Source organism: Rattus norvegicus, chromosome 4, assembly GCF_036323735.1.
Source record: "Rattus norvegicus strain BN/NHsdMcwi chromosome 4, GRCr8, whole genome shotgun sequence".
Lineage (NCBI taxonomy): Eukaryota > Metazoa > Chordata > Mammalia > Rodentia > Muridae > Rattus > Rattus norvegicus.
Window position 1 is genome coordinate 148,961,533 of NC_086022.1, and position 14,677 is coordinate 148,976,209.

Sequence of the window (14,677 nt, forward strand, 5' to 3'; positions counted from 1 at the left end):
ACTGGAAGCCCGGCTATTCAGCTCTCAGACCCTCCACTCAGCACCGTGACATCATGCTGCAAGTGGCCTTGTGTCTTGGTGCCTCCGTTTCTCTGTAGGGACATTGAATATCAGTAGTCATGCCTGTCAATATATTGGTGGCAGAGGGATACAAGGATTATAAGAAATACATTAAGACATGGAAAAGTTAAAGCCAACACAGCCATCAACGTCTTCATAGGGCTGTGCTGTGAGGAATAGGTCACCAATGGGCATAGGGACATCAGAGCAGGAATTCCTAACTTTGCTACCCACAGCTCCTTTTTGCCCAAGAAGTTTGTATGTGACCTGGGGAAATAGAAATATAGAATAGATAGACAGGGTCTAGGGAGATGGCCCAGGGGATAAGAGCAATGACTGCTCTTGCAGAGGACCTGGGTTTGACTCCCAGGACCCACATGGCAGCTCACAACCATCTGTAGCTTTAGTCTCATGTGATCCAATGCCCTCTTCTGGCCTTCACAGGCATTTCACACATGTGATGCACAGACAAAGATGCAGGCATAAAAATGTGGGAATACAAACCACTTACTGATAATAGAGTATAAAGGCATTTCTTTGAAAGCAATTCTTTGGTATACTTACAATTTTGTCATTTTTTAAAAACAAAAGCAAAACTGTAAAGGAGGTGGCTGTGCTTACATAAAGAATCAAATCTCGACTCAATATTTGATACTGCAGAATGCAGAATATCTTTAATGGTTTCCTGAGCTGACCAATATTTTGGTTTTATGATCATCAGTACTAAGAACACTGCATAAATATATAATTCACAACTTCAAATGTGTGTTCAGGGTCATTTCAGAAATTATAATTCTGTCTAACCCCAAGACAAATAATTTGAATAATCTTTTATGCAATTCAAATAGCAGTTTTTAAAACCAAATGTTCTGAGGCTAGCAAGATGGCTCAGTAGGTAAAGGCGCCACCAACCTTGACAACCTGAGTTTGGTCCCAAACCCACATGGTAGGAGAGAACTGACTCTCATAAGTTGTACTCTGACTTCTGTACATGAACCCAAACAGCTCACATGTGTTTGCATATGTGTGTTTGTACACACACACACATGTAAACACATGCACATACATGCACTCACACATGTGCATACACATGTATACATGCACTAAGCATAAAAAGAAATATCAAGCATTCCAGTAATAGAATATAAAGAGAGCCTAACTGGATACTCACTGAGGAAAGACTGAGAAAACGCTGTCTTTATTTTCCATAATTAAACCTTTATGTTTCTGGGAGAACAAAAGCCTTTTTACCTACAGTAAAAACCGCAGTTCATAACATATAGCAGTCTCAAGTTTGAGAAGTTTCAGGCAGTGTTTACTGGTGCTGAGTTGCATGAGGGCACATGATATGGGAAGAGTGTGCCATGTGGTCAGAACCATGGCTGTGGTGAGGCCTTGTGGTGGGGCACCAGTGAGAACTGACAGAAAACACTTGGCTTGTTATGGATGTGACCTTGAATTAATTTTCAGTCCTTGTACAGTCAGAATCCTTTGGCCTTTACCAGTTGTTTTACACCTCCCACATTTCATTCATGTGATCTGCACAGTTTAAAGAGCTGGGCACTAGCCGGGCGGGAGTGGTGGTGCCTTTAATCCCAGCACTGGGGAGGCAGAGGCAGATGGATCTCTGTGAGTTCAAGCCCAGCCTGGTCTACATGGTGAGTTCCAAGACAACTAGAAACTCTGTCTTGAAAACACACACACACACACACACACACACACACACACACAAAATGAAAAAGGAGGAAGAGGAGGAAAGGAAAAAAGAAAGGAAGGAGGAGAAAGAGAGGAAGGAAGAGAGAGAGAGAGAGAGAGAGAGAGAGAGAGAGAGAGACACAGACAGACAGACAGACAGACAGACAGACAGACAGACAGACAGACAGACAAGCTTGGGCCATAGAGCACCCTTGCACAAGCTGAGCTAGACACCAGGTCACTAGAGGACCCAGAGTCAGTGAACTTCTTGCTTTATTTTCTGTTCTTTTCAATGCTGATGCTGAGCCTGAACTTGCCTCTCTCATGCTAGGCAAGTGCCCTACCCCTGAGCTACCCACGCCTTACTTTTTATTTTGATGGTGTCCTTAAAATTGAGTAGGCTAGAGGAGGTGGGCCTTGAACTTGCGATCTCCCATCTCAGCCTCCTGAGAGTCTGTAATGACAGGCCTTCTCTGTGTGTCCTGACGAGACTCGGAAGTCATCTCTGGTACATATACCCTGTTGTTGGGCAGACATCAGTGTGACGGGAGGCTTTCCTGGGTAACGCGCGGGAGGGTTACTTGGTTCTTTTAAAAGTGATACCCGGACTGTTAGGAAGAGGATCTTCAGTTTGAACTCAGAAAGCCAGGTCCGTTGCTGTCCAGATGCTTCAGACTCAAACCTGAAGCTGACAAATTGATGTCTGATGTTGCTGTCAACGGCAGCCTCGCAGCAGACAGGGCCCGGGGATTATTTAGCTCCACTCTCCCTATGTTCTTCAAAATATGAAGACATCATCAATAATTTTAAAAAGAGAAGTTTCCTGGAAAATTCTGACTTGAGGCACGTCATTCCAGAGAATCTGCACATCAGGCCTCAGACCCATTCCCTCTAACAACCATTGGCTAAAAGCACGTGTCTAGATAGTGTGTGGGTTCTGAACCTAGCCAGAGTCCCCGCCATACCCCTCATATTCAACTGGTGTTCCCTGTGTGGCCCTGTATTTGTGGCGATGTTACCTCCATCTTCAGAGGAGACGCTTGAGGGGACACATGTCTTGAGGTGTAGAATATTCATGATAGAAGACAGTTCAAGGGACATGATGGGGTACTCTTATTCCAAGTAAGTCACCTTGGCAAACTCAGGAGGCCCTGCAGCTGCTGTCTGACTTTCCCCACATGACCCCCCCAAACTCTTTCACGTTGATCCCCCTCTTCAAGGACCCTTAGAATATCAAGAAGATCTCTCTTATAGATGCTACTCCTGCTGGAATCCAGACCTGGCCTCTCCCTCCCCTCCCCGTCCCAGTTCTCATGAAGGACCTTCCTGGATCCCTTTGAGTGCCAGGGCTTCCACTGAGCTATGTCTTCAGACTTGCCTAGTCACCCCGTCACACCAGGACCGCCATGAGCAGCAAATCTGAGGATACCCAGGATTCGTGGGACCAGCCCACATCCCATCATCTCTGGATTACTCATGATGCCTAACATCATGCCAATGCTGTGTGAAGAGCTATACTGTACTGTTTAAGTGAAACTGGCAAGGGGTCTGTAGGGCCCTCTGGGGGAACAGAGTATAGAAGGGGGTCACTAGGATGCCTTACATGGTTGGGGATGTTTCCTAGAGAGGAGGACCTGGTGGCTGCTCAGCTCATGAAGCTGGACAGGACACCCTAGAACTGGAGGCCCAGGAAAATCACTGGAAAGTCACTAGCATCGTGTCTGTGCTGGAAGGCTAGAGAGGCTGGGGTCTGTGGATGATGGTGGAGGCCAAAATAGAAGTTCTCACTCAGCAATAGGCAAACACATGCCTTTCCTCAAACCTCTCTCTACCTGGGCTCCCTGTTGGAAGGTGCTACTCACCCTGAGGTCAAGCTTTTCTCACTTTGGTCAATTCTTTCTAGAAACATTCCTACAGACATGCCCAGAGTCCATCCTGAGTCTGGTCAAGTTGACAATACCAGCCACCGAGGGGTCAACCATGTGTTACAGAGTAGGCCTGCAGACAATCTTTCATCAGTAATTCATCCCAAAGATGAATAACTGCGTACCTACCGGGTGTCTATTTTTGAGGCAGAGAGCAGGGCATGGTTCTAGGCAAGCCAGCCAGTACCACGTCTCAGAACCCATGCTCTAGGTGATTCTACTTACATCTTTAGGGGACCTACTGTGCGCTGGGCTCTGTGTTGGGAGCTGTAGGTATAATAAGGTCCAAGGTGTGGGGGCTTCCTGAGCAGAGATCAGAGTTCTCAGCTGCTAACAAGGCACTTTTAGGATTAAATTGTGAGTTCAAACAATGTGGTCTGGAGGCCTGAAGAAAAAGTGAGGCTGAGGACGGAGGGCTTCTCTGAGGAAGTGACCTTTGGGCTGAAGTGAGGCCACTTTGCTGAGAATGTGTGGTGGTCCAGGTTGGAGGGAGCTGAGGGTGATTTTAAACCTCTGGAAGTATGGAAGAGGGTGAGACCGGCAGCAGTAAGGCCTACCTGGAGGCTGCTGGAGAGGCTCTGGGGAGAGGTGTTGAAGCCATCTACCACCCACTCTAGTTTCAGTGGAGCCTCCGATGCCACAGATCACCTGCAGTCCTGACATCTCTGCAGGACAGGGCCTTGGAACACCCAGCTATAGAGTGTAGCACTCAGACTAGAAATGAGTAAACCAACTGGCTGGCGGCTGCCAGTACAGAGAAGACCACACAAAGGCTGGCTACTGACCCTGTTCTCCTACATGTCTGTCTGTCTGTCCTCCTGCCCCCAGGGAGGCATGTACATTTTCCAGCTTTTTGACTCATACGCCGCCAGTGGCATGTGCTTGCTCTTCGTGGCCATCTTTGAGTGTGTCTGCATCGGCTGGGTGTATGGTAAGTGGAGGCTGGACCCCTGGCGCCTGGTAAGCTGTTCCTGGCTCGGTACTTTCCCTGGGGACTCAGGGCCCTTCCTACTATCACAAGACCTTCCTGTTTGTATGCCAGCATAGGATGTTCAGGACTCAGACTCCCTGATATCTGACTAGCCCTACCCTGAGGCTATTTTCCCCATTGTGAAAGTTGTGTCCCAGAGGGAGACATCAGGCAGAGCCGCTAGCATGAGCCACACCCTCATTCACCCCACTTTCTCCTGGTCCTCACACAAACCAGGAAAAGAGCTGCTGTCTCCAGAACAAGCAGAGTGTGGAACAACACACAGAATTCACAAGCAGCCCTTTAGAGCCCTGTTTCCTGAGAATCGCCAGGCCCTCACCTCACCTTGTCTGTTTTGCATCACTGCAAAGAAATGGCTGCCATGGGCTATGGAAGGAGTAGGGGGCTAACAGAACTCATGGTTCTGGAGTTCAAATCCAGGATTGGGTGGTGCCATTGCTTCTGGTCCAGGTGCCCTGGTGAAGAACTCTCATGATGAGGGTGTGTAATGGAGAAAGAATATCTCTAGCCAGAAACAGAGAGAGGTAACCCCACCATTGACCTAAGGATCTCTGTAGAGCCCTATTTCCTTGAGCACAATAAGACTACCTAATAATGTCACCCAAAGGACCCCACTTTACATGCAGGTGCTCCACACTTAAGCCCTAGCACCCTATGTCCCACGTCGACCCACCTCACCTCTTCTCTGAGACACGTGCTTGTCTGCTTTCCTTCCCATAGGAAGTAACAGGTTCTATGACAATATTGAGGACATGATTGGATACCGGCCACTGTCACTCATCAAGTGGTGCTGGAAAGTTGTGACCCCTGGGATCTGTGCGGTAAGACTGGTAGAAAGACACCTCCATCCCCTCCCCAACTTGTTCACCAGTCACTCTTAAGCTCCAGCCAGCTTGGCTGAGGCCAGCCCTGAGGAGGGTCATGTGCCCAAGGTCCCTGCCATCTGACGCTCTCTAGAGCTGAGGTCTCAGCTCAGACTCTCTAGGCTTGCTGAGACAAGGCCTAATTCCAGTGTTGAGTGACCATGAAGAGGTTTCTCCTTTGTGAGGGCCTTATGTATACCAGCCCGACAGTGGTCTACCTCCCTGGAGACCAGGGGCATGCAAACATGAGTGAGATTTATTACTGAGAAGGTGATGGACAGAGTTGAGGAGAATGCCAAGGTTTAGACTCTATCCCTAGAAACAGGTCACAGACCAACCTTGGTAAGAGGACACTTAACAGAAAAATGGCCTCATTATTTCTTGGCCTGTTTTGGGGTCTGGGGTTATCTGAACTTATCTTCTCAATTGAAGGGGTCAAAACAACAGGTTCATGATAGGACTAAGACAAACTCTTGAGTGGGCAGAAGCTGGGAAAGAGGATCCTGGGAAAGGGGACAGATATCACAGCCCTGAAGAGGCCCCAGGGTCCCTAAGAGCCTGGGCCCCAAGGCCATAGGCCCTGTGTCTTGACAACCATACTGACTCCCTCCCATGGCAGTGCCTCAAGCCCACTGTGGACAGTGGAGGTGCCTGGACCCTTGAAGAGGGTAGGGCTGAGGGGTGCCACCAAGAACCTCCTCCCCCTGCCTTTCCACAGGGCATCTTCATCTTCTTTCTGGTCAAGTACAAGCCGCTCAAGTACAACAATGTGTACACATATCCTGCTTGGGGCTACGGCATTGGCTGGCTCATGGCTCTGTCCTCCATGCTGTGCATCCCGCTCTGGATCTTCATCAAGCTGTGGAAGACAGAGGGCACCCTGCCCGAGGTGAGCAGTTGGTAGGGAAGCTGTGGCAGGTTCCTCTTTGGCAGGTGTCCATCCTTAAACTGTCAGAAGCACCTCTGTGAGATTTTTTGGATTAAGCCAGACTCTGTGAATTCCATCTCAGCCTCCTGCCCACCAAACAGGTTGACAGTGCCCCTTAATTGATAGAGGGTAGGGGTGGCATCTGCCTCTAAGCATATCTAAAGGAGCTCATAGACCTCCCCCTGTACTGCAATGCTGTGGTGATGAACCCAGGACAGGGCAGGGCTCTGATTAACCAACATTCACTCAGTAACACTGGAAGTCCCTTTCCCTCTGATCAGTCAGTACCTGTCACCCTGGCTCACACACACACAGCGATGCAACCAGAGGTCAGGAGACTAGCTGGCACAGCCCTCAGGCCACTTCAAAGTCCAGCTGCTCCTGCTGCCAAGGAAGGAATGAGGTGTCAGCCCTGATTCTGACTCTCTAGTCCTGGTTACCTTCTACATCCATGCTGTAGAAGCTGAATGCCTCTATTTCCTTACTTCTCATTTACTGCCAGGAGTGGGGATCTCAGCCATCCCTGTTTCTGGTGTAGGAACTCAAGGAGGTAATGACCCACCCAGAACTGAGAAGTAAGGCAGAGCTAGGGCTTGACCCCAGTCTAATGACTCCAAGAAGCATCTATACGACTGGGGAGGCAGAATGGACAAACCCAGGCCCCAGCATCCCTGCTCACAAAGGCTTCTCCTCCTCTTCAACCATCTAGAAATTACAGAAGTTGACAGTCCCCAGCGCTGATCTGAAAATGAGGGGCAAGCTTGGGGCCAGCCCACGGATGGTGACCGTTAATGACTGTGAGGCCAAGGTCAAAGGCGACGGTACCATCTCTGCCATCACAGAGAAGGAGACGCACTTCTGATCCCCGCCAGCCACTTGGATGTGTCTCCAGCCTTCCTTCCCTGCGTGTAAATGAATCCTGAACCTTGTATTTCACCTAATGTTAGGGGCTTGCTCGTCTGCACAGGATTTATTAACAAGTTAACTCCCAGCCGGCCACTGTGTGCCCTGTACCCTCACCTCACCCCAGCGATCGTGGGCATATCCACCTCACCAAGATAATTCTGTACAGTGACCAGCAGATCCTGGCCCAGGGTGGCTCAGCCTGTGCTTTCTAGAGTCCTTGTATTATACTGTCAGCTTCTGTGCTGGGGGCAGGCGGAGTGAGGGAGCGGTGCCCATCTGCCTCTGGTTTTCAATTGCTCCCGATTTTATCTCTGAACTTCCCTGGCCACCCTCCTCTGTGCCCTAGGATCAGTTTGTTTTATTTTGTTTTGTTTTGTTTTGTTTTTTATTTTTATTTTTTTGGTCTTCCCCTTTTCCAGTGACACCTTCTACATGTCAAGGTGGCAAGACAGAGAACAAAACATCCCCCCATCCTCAGGACTCCTGAGTAACCAGGAGTTGCTGACTGTCCCTTCCAATGACTGTGGCTCCTCCCTTCTCTCCCTGGCCCCCAGCTTCTCCATCTTCCAGACTGAGGGAGGGGATAGAGTGGAGTCTTCCCTTCAAAGCAGGGAAGAGTACTTGCCTCATTGCTTTGCAGGGGCTGCTTTGACCTGCAGAGACTTGTAGACCTCTTCTCTTCTCTGTCCCCTTTGCTATAACCTCCCCACCTAGCTTATCTTAAGTCAAACCTACAACAAATGATGTGGGGAAGTGTGTTTCCCTAACAACTGGAGTTTAGCTTAGCCCTGATCCCTGGAGACCAGTGCACCCCCAGACCCTGTGGCAGGGGCTCCCACTATCCATCCAGCCCTCCTTGACTACCAGCCCTGTCCCTCCTTCCTAGATAGGGATGACCAGAAGGTAACCATCTCTTCTTGCAGCTCCCCGGCCAGGATCAATGACTTAGGATCTATGGCCACCCCTGCATGGGAGGTACAGGGAGGCCTGGGGCTGGATTCCACCCACAGTCACCTCCTTATGTACCCTGCTTTGTCACCCACCTTGTCCCTTGCCCTCTTTTCTACCTTCCTGCCTATTCCTGCAGATCCTGTAGGCAAACACCTTACTCTGGAGCCATTCCACCTGCCTGTCACCTGGGTCTGAGAAGCCTTCACTTCCACTGGCCAGGGGGAAGAACTGGTCACCCATCCCTTAGGCTCTTCCTTGGGAATGGAGAGCAGACTTGGTCCCTAGGGGGAGGCTGGTGCCTTTCCCTCCTGCCTGACTCAGCCTTCTTAGGCTGATCTCTTCTTCCTCAACTGCTGGGTTTCTCATCTGCTTTGTCTGCCCAGCTATGGAGGATGGGAAGTGGAGGGAGGGTCATTCTTCCTCTCCCTGGAGTTTCCTAGACTTGTCTGTGGAAAGGTGAGATATCTTCAAGCTAAGGCTCCAGTGTCCTGTCAGAGTCCTGAATGCTCTATTTACCCAATGCTTCCAGACTCTTAGCTCTTCTGCCCAGCCCCCTCCCACCCACCTAAAGCTTGAGCTAGCTGAGCCAAATGCCCAGCACCGCCTCATTTAACGTGGCACTTGTCCAGGGCACACCACCCCCAACTGCTCACACATAGGCCATGTATTCCTTCTGGGAAGGCCAGCATCATCCTGAAGATGACCTGTGGGATTGGTCCTCGATTGCTGTCCCCCCACCACCCCTGAGAAGGGAGGCTGCCCATTGCTGCTATTGCTCCTCGCCACCAACTCCCTCATGGACAGATGGACAGACAGATCCCTGATGTCTGTCACCATAGACACACGTGTTGTACATGTGGCCCTTAACACTTGACACTCTTAACACTACTCATGGGGCTGGGTAGAGGGAGGCTTGTGGTTTGGGGGTTGGTTTTTTTTTTTTGTTTCTTTTCTTTTTCTTTTTTTTTTGTAATTTCATACTAGTTTTTGGGTAACTGTAGGGAGGAGGGGAGGGTAAGTGGGAGCAAGGGGACATGTCATTATGACAACTTTTTTGATATTCATTAGAAATGATGCAATATATCCTTTCTGAGATATTTACAGTATTATTAAAAATGAAAAGGGTTGGGCTGTTTTGCTTAACAAACTTTTTATTGGCAACCCAAAGAGCACAAGATTGTCTGTCTGCTCGTTTTTAAAAATTAAAGGATGTGGATCAACTCCCATGTGGCTGTTCCCAGCAAGTGGTCTTTATTGGGTTTTCCTTCTGTCTTTGGGTATCCTCAGGGTATGCCTTCGGAACCACCCTGGCTCTGCAATTAAAGGCCGTGCGCTCCGCTCAGCATTACAGACCAGACAACACTGGGAGCCGTGTTGTTTCAGGCCCCACCTCCTTTGATGCCTCGTGGGTCCTGAAGTCACTGTACATGGTGGCTGCTGCACAGACGCTCCATATGAGCTGAATGTTCAGCAGATCTCCTCTTTTATTCTCACAACCACTTGCCCATTTTACAGATGGGGAAAGTCAGAGCCCAGATAACTCAGGCAATTTGCCTCCCATAGTCACACAGCTTATAAACCATAGAATTCACAACTCCCCCACCTTGCTGAGTCGATGACCTGCTGAGCTGAGGGATCTCCCTGGTGACAGCCTGAATACTCACTTAATCAGGTGTCAGCAGCAAGGCAGTAAGAGACTGTCATAAAAATGCGAGTTTCCTTCCTTCCCAGGAAACTTGAACTGCAGACCTTTGAACTTAAAGGATTTCAGAATTTGCCTGGTCCACCAGTAGGCAGCTGTGTGTGCTAGTGACCCCTGCTGCCCAACTGAGGCTCTGCAACCTACCTCTGATAGACACTGCTAATAACTGGAGTCTGGAAGGGGAGATCTGAAAGTGAAGTCAAAGACCCTCTCTAGTTCTAAGAAGTTTCCTGTGGGGTGAAGGGGACCAAGCATCAAAGGACAGGCAATCTGCTGAAGCCTAAGAAGTGATCAGGCTTTCATGCACCCAATAGGCTGTCTCTAAATACCCACCAGTTTCCATTCCAGGGCTTTGGAGGAGGGTATAAGGGCAGCCCCTTTTGTCAAATGTTTCCACTCTGAATCAAGAGAAGCAGTGTCCACAGCCTTCTTGATGGAGATTTTCTGGGGAGGAGCTGCCTCTCTGGCCTCTCCAGCAGGAGCATGCTGTTTACTGGGTGAGCCTACCCCCTTTCCCGGGCCTTACCTCAGTTGTCTGTAATGGGGTAGCAATGAGACACAGAGAGGACATGTGACTAGCCCATACTTCCCCAGGAGTCCCGTGTAGATCCTGTCACAGCTCCCAGGGTTAACTGTGAGTTTCAATAGGCTGACGGGCCATCTGCATATGACTCAGTACCCAGCAGGGACAAGGGTGGTCTCTGGGCCTAACTCAGAGGCTATGGTATCTTTCTGCTTCCCTGTTGAGAAAGGACTGCTCTGCAGGGAACACTGGAGGAATCAACACAGCATTTACCCACTGTGTGCTGGGGACACAAGAGAAGTTGTGGGGTAAAGCCACATCCCAGCAGGAAACTAAGGAAAAGAAGTCCGCCTCAGCCCCAGCAGAGAGCCAGCCAGACCTACAGGTCCTCCACCTTTCTCTTCTCCCCAGGTCCTCTACAAAGGTTATGATACTCACTCCCAGTTTGAGAGCTGTCCACTTTACTCAGTCTGCTGATTCACATGCTAACCTCTTCCTACCACCCACCGCCACAGACCCACAGGCAAGCCCTGTTTCATCAGCTACCTGGGTACCTCCTTAGCCCAGATAAGCTCACACAGGAAACTGACCTTTGGGAGCTCGGGAAGGCTGCTACAGCCACCAGCACCACTGGGTCACCCAAGAGCATGCTGAAATTACGGATGGTGGAGTTTGTGTAGGGAGAGCCTTGAAAGCCACCTGGAAACATGAGGCATCTCTCAGGGGCGAGGGGGGGCTCCATGTTCCTCCAAATGATGGGAGGCCACTAGGACTCATTCAGAGGGGTGGGGATATTGGAAACCACCAAGAGGCATTGAGTGTGGGAGCTATGCCCTCCCCCACAGGAGCTGAAAAGATACAGCAGAGGTTCCTGGTGGACGGTTGCCTCATTGAGCCATCAGGGAGGGAGGGAGCATTGGGAGTTAGGATGGACAAAAGACAGGAGCCTGTGGGAAGGGCAGGGGCTCTAGGACCAGCAGTGGCTGGGGACCAGCAGAAATCAGGGTTCAGGGGCATTACTGAGGGCCATTGTAGCCACCTATAGGCCTGCGGGAGGACATGGGTTGACCTTGAAGGAACACATTGCAGGATGTGGTCTTAAGGAAAGGGGAGGAATGGGGAGGCCTCTCCCATCCCTTAATCTGGGCCTTTCATCAGCAAGTGGCAGCAAAAGAGGCCACGAGGGGGCACTGTTGCTAACCTCAGACAATAGGGGCGGGACCTGGAACAGGGACCTGCACAGGAGACTTGGGGGTGGGGTGGGGTGGCCTAAAGTCTTATCTAGGTTCCCAATTGAAGGAACAAAAGGGCTACCCTTGACAAAAAATTCATCCTCCCCCTGTTTCACCCCCACCCTGATAGCAGACACCCTCTCCTCTCCCCTCGCTATGACCTCAGACAAATAACTTCACTTGTCTGGTTCAGTCTCTTTGACTACACAAAGGGGCTAAGTGCAGGCGTCTGACCCACCTCAGGTCTTCAGAAGGACCGAAATGCCATCAGAGACCTGGATTCCTCATTCCAACTTGGCTATGCCTTGGACAAAGTTGCCTTGCCCCTTGGAACAAAGCTGCCGCAGGCCTTAGCTGAACGACATTTGTTTTATCAGACTTCGGGTGAACTGGAAAGGTGATTATGGAGACTATTCTGAAGAAAACATGAGCAGGGTCTGGGGAGATGACTGTGCAGGGGTGACTAGGCTAAAGAACTAGAGTGGCCTGTGGGTCTGCTCATACTGCACCACACTATCCTGGTCCACACCTGCTGGCCAGCCCTGATGCATCTGCGGTGGAGGCAGGGCCCCATCCCGTGTGGACAAGGAAGTCCACAGGACAGCCGTGAGAACAGGACTGGGTTTGAGAGTGGAGCACAAAACCAAATAGGAATGACGAAAGTTTCTGGAGAGAAAATTTAGGCCAATTTCCCTCTCTCTCTCTCTCTTTCTTTTTAATTCTGTACCATCTAATTATTTTTTTCCCTAAACAAAATGCGTCTATTGCTTTTTTTATTCCAAAACATGAAATCCATTGATTTAGCTATTTTTAAAAATCCTCCCTAGGCCACTGAGAAGTTGGGTTACAAATGCACGCTCTGAGGGGGGGGGGTGGGGGACAGGCATGTGGTTGGAAGAGATGGCAAGAGGAAGCAGAGAGAGAGCCAGGAGGGTGGCTGCCTACCCTCACCAAACTCATCAGCCCAGGAATTCAGCTCTGCCCCAAGATGCTACAGAACCAGCAACTAAGCAGGCCTGTCCTTTTGTGTCATGGGCAGGACCCTTCCTCTGGTGACAGCATTTATGGGCATTGTAGCTATTTCTAGATTGGGGTTGCTTGTGGGTGTTGGAGGACAGAGGAAAGAAGCCTTCATCAATGGCCAGCCCAGTCCTGATGGTTTTCCTGTCTCATCTACAAATAAAGCCAACATTCCCCTGCCCCCTTACCCACTGAGGGCATGGGGTCACTAACTCAGTGACACCAGAGAAACTGGGTGTTGGGGCTTGTACCACCCACTGCCCTGCAGTTCTGTTCACTTACTCATTTCCCAGGTGAATTCAACCCCTACAGCCTCTGCCCCCACCCCCACATCCAGAAAATGCCAGTTTTGTGCCCTCGGTATCACACAGCTTCATTCTGGTAGACAGAGACAGGACCATGAGCTTTCCATGAAGTCAAGTAAAGAGAGGGCCGAAGCAAATGATCTGCATTAGAGGTGTAAGGAGGCCATAGAGCGTAGCAGGGGTTAAAGTGTGTGTGTGTGTGTGTGTGTGTGTGTGTGTGTGTGTGTGTGTGTGTTGTTCTAAATGGACCACCCAGGGAGGGTTTCCTTGAGAGAGGGAGAGGGAGAGAGGGAGGGGGAGAGGGAGGGAGGGGGGAGAGAGAGGGAGAGAGGGAGGGAGAGAGAGAGAGAGAGAGAGAGAGAGAGAGAGAGAGAGAGAAAGAGAGAGAGAGAGAGAGAAGAGCACACACAATGACCTTATGGGAAAGAGTATTACTGGAAGAGGGCAACATGTGCAAAGGCCCTATGGTAGAAGCCTGTATGTACTCTTTCCAGAATTAAAAGGAGACAAAACAAAACCAAGTGCTTAGGGGAAAGTGGTACATGTCAAGCTGAGCTGAGAGAGGTGGTAAGTAGGGGGTGGCCTGGCAGGCTAGTGTCAGTGTAAAATGAGGGAGCTGGGAACCATGGGAAGGTTGAACAGAAAAGGTACAGGTTCGGATGTCTGTGGTATATATTATGTACGTATGTATGTATGTATGTAATGTATGTATGTATGTATTCATTTATTTATTTCTTTTTCTTTATTTGAATTTACATGTGTATGTGACGGAGGAAGCTCATGTGTACCCTGTATACGTGGAGGTCAGAAGTCAGAGGGCAACGTACAGAAACTAGTTCTTTCTTTCTACCATGTAAGTTCTGAGGATTAAACTCAGGTCTTCAGACCTGGTGGCAAATGCCTTTACCTTTTGAGCCATCTCACAGGCTCTGGCTTATGTTTGAATGAGATCTTCCAGCTACTTTAGGGGGCCCAGGAAGGTGGCAACTAGGACTCGAAGCAGGGGTGGGTGGGGAGGAGGTTGGGGTCAGCCCCCAGGGATGTGCAGATCCTGGGTGTGGTTCCAAAGTGGGGTAGGATTTCTCGGTGCTCTGTAAGTGGGGCATCTGAAATGATGGGTTGGAGATAGGAGAAACTGAACAGATCTCAGCCTGCTGATGGCAGAAGGTCAGTGCTGGGTGATGTCATGTGCTGCAGGCAGAATCAAACTAGCAAATCCCTTCATCTCTTGCTGTCTCACTACGCCTCATCTGAAAGCTGGAAACAGTTGTTCTCAGGCCTCAGAGGTTTGTAAGGCCTGGTGCTTAACATGGTGCTTTGTGCTAGCTGAGGCCAATGTCTCCTAGAGACTAAAGGGCCCTACTAAGGGTGTCAGACAGACAGGATCCTGCCCTAGTTAAATGACCTTTGACCCGACATCCACCTTTTCCACCTCCGTTGGTTTCTCTGCAAAAGGGAACCCACTTTACACAAACAAAGCAGCTGCCTATGCTCCCAGCACACAGTAGGACCTGCACCAATGAGCAGAAGGAGAATGTGGACTCTACCCTAGTGCAGCTGGACCCATGTTCCCATA

The 14,677-nt window shown here is 49.9% G+C and overlaps 1 protein-coding gene across 1 annotated transcript in view; it reads left to right on the top strand.

Annotated features, from left to right (window-relative positions):
* Slc6a11 (solute carrier family 6 member 11) overlaps nucleotides 1–7,363 on the top strand; it is a 115,339-nt gene extending 107,976 nt beyond the window's left edge. Inside the window, exons 11-14 of the mRNA NM_024372.2 lie at nucleotides 4,509–4,611; nucleotides 5,392–5,492; nucleotides 6,253–6,423; nucleotides 7,172–7,363. Coding sequence (NP_077348.1) covers nucleotides 4,509–4,611; nucleotides 5,392–5,492; nucleotides 6,253–6,423; nucleotides 7,172–7,324 — 528 coding nt within the window. The 3' untranslated portion in view covers nucleotides 7,325–7,363. The remainder of the gene's footprint in view (nucleotides 1–4,508; nucleotides 4,612–5,391; nucleotides 5,493–6,252; nucleotides 6,424–7,171) is intronic.
* Nucleotides 7,364–14,677: the final 7,314 nt, after the last annotated feature.